Source organism: Frankliniella occidentalis, unplaced genomic scaffold, assembly GCF_000697945.3.
Source record: "Frankliniella occidentalis isolate FOCC.00 unplaced genomic scaffold, Focc_3.1 Scaffold5, whole genome shotgun sequence".
Lineage (NCBI taxonomy): Eukaryota > Metazoa > Arthropoda > Insecta > Thysanoptera > Thripidae > Frankliniella > Frankliniella occidentalis.
This window is the reverse complement of record NW_026267135.1, coordinates 2,017,181-2,021,973: the sequence shown is the minus strand read 5'-3', so window position 1 is coordinate 2,021,973 and position 4,793 is coordinate 2,017,181. Positions and strand designations below refer to the sequence as shown.

The 4,793-nt window shown below is 48.8% G+C and overlaps 2 protein-coding genes across 2 annotated transcripts in view; one reads left to right on the top strand and one right to left on the bottom strand.

Moving 5' to 3' along the window:
• The window catches only part of LOC113212849 (serotriflin-like), an 81,402-nt gene that overhangs the window by 52,998 nt on the left and 23,611 nt on the right, over window positions 1-4,793 (top strand). The gene's annotated exons all lie outside the window — the stretch shown is intronic.
• On the bottom strand, window positions 2,114-3,516 carry LOC113212825 (uncharacterized). Its single transcript, XM_026431652.2, has 3 exons — window positions 3,378-3,516; window positions 2,521-2,655; window positions 2,114-2,412 (listed from the first exon to the last, which is right to left on the bottom strand). The coding sequence occupies exons 1-3, from the start codon at window positions 3,423-3,425 to the stop codon at window positions 2,233-2,235; spliced, it is 363 nt and encodes a 120-aa protein (XP_026287437.1). The 5' UTR covers window positions 3,426-3,516; the 3' UTR covers window positions 2,114-2,232.

Sequence of the window (4,793 nt, the reverse complement as noted above, 5' to 3'; positions counted from 1 at the left end):
CGACTTGCCTCTGCCGCTCCACGCCTCACCCCGCCACGCCCCGCCCCGCCACGCCCCGCACGCAGGATGCCGCGGCTGCATCGCAATTGACGAGACAGAGTCGGCAATCGCAACAACGCAATGCCGCACCATTGCTCGTGGCTGTCTTCTTGTTCTCCTTTCCACTTTTGTTTGGTTCGCGCGTTCCCCTATACAGATTTCCTTTTTCCTTCAATGGTAAAACGAAAAAGAAAAATTCAAGATAGTTCAAAGCACCCCCTAAAAGCCAGAATATTGACTGTCAATTATTTGTCTTATTTTTTTGCGTATCTTTTTGTTGAGTATGGCCCGTTTGGCACGTCAGCGGGTCCGACATTAAAACCTGCCAATTTTTCGCCCTTCATGACAGTAAATGTCACGAGGATGAATGAACCGCCAAATCGACACCTCCCGACGCGAGAGGAGAAAATCGCTCGGCGCGGGAGAATGTCAGGTTCACAGCCTTCTAGATGTCTCCCGGCATGTCACGGCAAGACGTCGGCTGACTGCCTCCCCTCCCCTCCTCCTCCTCCTCCTCCTCCCCTTCTTATCCTTCGCCGTCGAGCGCGCGCAGCTGGAGAAATCATTCCATTTATAGCCTCCGAATCAACCCATTTTCGGGGAGTTCTTTGCTCCGACAGTGAATGGCTTGAGATTGGAATCACCAAACCAATTTCCAGCTGGGCGTGGCGTGTCGTTGCGGGGCGCAATATGGAGCGCTGCGTCGTGGGGCCGACTGAGACTATCCCCCCCCCCCTCTCCTCCTTCCTCTTAGACACGCCCCTCCCCTCGTCCATAGCGCCCCAAGAGCCCCCCCCCCCTCCAAAAAAAGCAAGCGGACTCCATAGTCACCCAGGGAGCTATCGCTGCCAACGTCAACCTCCCTGCTCCTCATGCCTTCTGGTGGGGCACTTTGCGATCCAAGCAATATTTTCGCCTTCGTGCTCACCTTTGCCCGGTGGTCTGACCTAATCCTTTTAAATTTCACAACATTTTCACCATCGGATGTTTTATCATACCACTTAAATAGGGCAAATACACGCTCATCACACGACAACGCCCTATATTGCGGGTAAAAATGTTGAATCATATATCTCTGTGAGTTCTTCCACACCCAGAAAATGATAGCCTTGACTTCACGTCAAAAAGTGCTTCCGCCTCCGACCCTTATGAAACGAAATTATTCCGAAACTTATTCTATATGCATAGTCCCGAAGTCCAGTCCGATTCCCATCGGACAGACTCAGACCCAGGACAGTCGGATAGCAGCCCGAGTCCGAGCTGGGCGAGCCAAAATAAGCCTTCAGCACACACGGCAGTCCGAAAGAAGTACGGTCGCAACCGGACAACCCGAAGAGAGTCCGAAAGAAGTCCGGTGGGAACTGTACAGCCCGAAGGCAGTCCGAGGGAGCCGACTATCATCTTCTGTTGCCACGTCATGGTTTTGGGCTGTCCGAGCACGTTATCTAGACTTTTATATTTCTTTAAAAAAAAATCATTGAAACCGAGAAGCTATATTAGTCAAATATGGAATGCATCCTTGAGCAACGGCTATCTTCTCAGTACCTCTCGAATTATAGCAGAGCGTAGCAAAGCTCTACTCAAGGAATTTTTTATCAATTTTTCCGGCCCGCACGTACGAGCTTTCCGAGTGTGCGCACTGATGGTCGAGTGCTCGCGCACGGCCGGCCAGCCTGTGCGCCCGCCGGGTAGCCACGCCCGGCGCGCACCGCTACGGGGCGGGTGGCCTACCCAGAGGCGCCTAGGCTGCCTGGCCGGCTGCAGTCAGGAGTCAGGCCTCTGTGAGAAATACTGAAATAATTGGCAACAGTTACAGGAAAGGTTTCTGCGATATGTGTTGTAGAAGTACAATTTGAAATTGTACACTTACAAGTGCTGCAAAAACCTTGGGCCAATAGTGGCCTCGCGGTTAGTCAAGTCAATATCGACTTGCAGCTCATCGACAAACAAGAATGGGCTGTCGAAAATTCACCAAGTATTTTGTAAGCCAGCCGCAATTACAAAATATGTTGTAAACTAACGAGGATATTTTTCAAAGAGAGCTGACTGGACTCAGAGAAAGAAAGCTATCGCGTTTCTCTTACTGGCGTAAATTTTATTTCATGTTTTACTCTTTCAATTGAATCATATTGTTTACATTTATATATGAGGTGTCCTCGTGGGCGTCGCTTGGACGCGTCTTTAAAAGCGACGCTACTTGCCCTTGCCTTTGGGAGGGCTTTTGGGGGGGCTTTTCTTGCCGGAGGGTCCGGCGCCTCCGCTGTACGGCTTGCTGTTCTTTTTCGGGGTGACCCTCCACTTCCACTTCGCACCCGCCACGGGCTTCTGCATGGGCCCCTGTGGCTGCAGGAACCAGGGACCATTGACCGACTCCTACATTAGGGAAAAGCCAAATGAAGCTACCGACCATCTCACAGAACCGGGCATGTAATCAAGAACCTATTTTGTAAACTACGCACAATTTAAAAAACAATAATCTACCTGTAGCGTTAGGGGTGGCTGTGTCCACTGTTTCGGAGGAGACTTCGGAGGAGACCTCGCAGGAGACCTCGGAGGGGACGAGCGCTTTTGCAGGGTATGCGGGGCATCGTCACCAGCGGCCGGCTCCGTGCAAACCTGTCATCAATGAGCGCACATTCGTTGTAAAACATGTGGATGTTCAACAAATTTTGAATTTCGTGCCCTTTAAAAGGGCCAAAAGAGCCCTTAATGTGCCCCTGAACGTAGTGCCTTTGTAAAAGTGAGGGCACTTTAACCCTTGGCACTCTTTAAAAGTGCACCCCAGTGTCGAAGTTGAAAAAGGAATACGGTAAAAACCACGTCTGAATTGATGAGGAAATAGGAAAATGCTTGAAAAACTCCGTTCGTTTAAGAAAATCTTCTCAGACTTTGAGGATTCGCCTCAAAATTATTGAGAATTCCTCTCATTTTCTTAGATTTCCTCAAACTAAAGGCATTTGTCAAAGTTTTCCCTTTTCCCTTATAAAATCAGACATTGTTTTTATTGTAAAAGTGCGTCGTTGTTCTTCCTCAATTGGCAAAAACAACCGCGAACAACAAGATTCGACCACACTGCAGTGCAGTGTTTTCCATGGAAAAACAAAGGTGCTAGACGTCTTGACAACTAACCGAAGAGGCCTTTACAAAGGCACAAAAACTGCCGAAGGCACTAATTATAAGCACCTTAATTTTTGGACAATTTAGTGCCCTGTTTTGTTTAGTGCCTTTGTGAGGCACTAAACTGAAAAAGTGTTTAGCGCCTCAGGAAAGGCACGACGACTTATCACCTTTGTTTTACCAGTGCATTTGTATCGCCATTGTACACTCTCTGTACTTACAGCAAGGAGGACAAGCGCGAGAGAGACCAGGACAATTGCAGTCTTCATGTTGAAGTATGACTCTCACTGGAAACACGCTCGCCTTAAATACACGTTTAAGCGCAAAGCTTACCGCGGTGGCCGCCACGACGAAGTCACGACTGAGCCCCACGTTTGGACCAGTTTCCGGGAGTAAGTGACCCTAAAAACACTTATGTTGTTTAACGGTAATCGTTTTATCTTTTCGTGAGCGAGCAACAAGCATAATTACTAGTGGCTGTTCGCGGTACCGGGCGTAACTGTGAATACGCAGTAGTGTGCAGTGCGCATACTGCACAAAATATTTTTGTTGTCTCATAAAGATCTCAGAACAGCAAATTTTTCTTCTTCACGTTTCGTCCACTATTTTGTTTTACTGTACAAAACGTATCTTCAGCGTTTGTGTTCAAACTGTACACCCAGAATATGGTTTCCTTGAAATCTTTGAAATTAGCCTTGAATCAACGAAATTGACCTAAAATAAACGTAAAGAAAATTTTTCCTTTCTTTAAGGAAAAAAATTCTTTAGAGAAAAGTCTTCAACTTAAATATTATTTGTCGTTAAACCAAAGAAACTTCTTCGGAACAAGAGAAATATTTCCTTATGGTTTTTCAAGGAAATTGTTTTCTGGGTGCACACGGCCACTTATTTTTCTTCACATTTTTCATTTTTTTTACTAAAAGAAGCAAAGAGCCTTGTACTGTGATGTCAAAGACGATATGCCGTTCCCAATTGTTTTCCGCCACATCTTTGAAACAAACAGAACGGTATGCGGCAAACAGATGGAGTATACAGCATAGTGGTGCCCCGCGGGCTGAGGGGAAACGTGACCGTGAACCTCACTGTACTTCGGTCCAGGATGCTAACGAGCAGGGTGCTTCTGTCGGGGTGAGAGAGATGGGGGAAGAGAGAGAGAGAGAGGGGGGGGTGAAGTTGGAGAGGCGCGCCCGGGCGCTCCATCCCCCTTGAGCCCTTGAGCACACACAAAGCGAAGCGGCGACCGTCCAAACGGACAGCCGCCGGAGTAGGGGCAGGAGTAGCTTGCGCCACGCAGCACCCCGCCACGCCCCGCCACGCCCCGCTCAGCGCGAGAGAAGTGAAGTGGCGTCCCAAAGGAGCGTCGCGCTGGCCAGGCAAAAGGGGAAGAGCAAAAGGAGAGAAGCTGCTGCTGCTGCCAGCTGCTACAGAGCGCGACGGTCGACAAGCAGTGCAAGGCAGAGCTACGGCCAAGGCATGCAGTAGGCATAGCGGCAGCAAGCCGCCCAGTAGGCACGCTAGAAGTGGAACAAGGTGCACTGCCCTTTATCATGTCTACGGTACACGTTTTTGTCCTACTTTTGCACTTATATCAAGGAAGGACGAGTTCATCGAGCCCCAATATACTTGGAACATTTAAA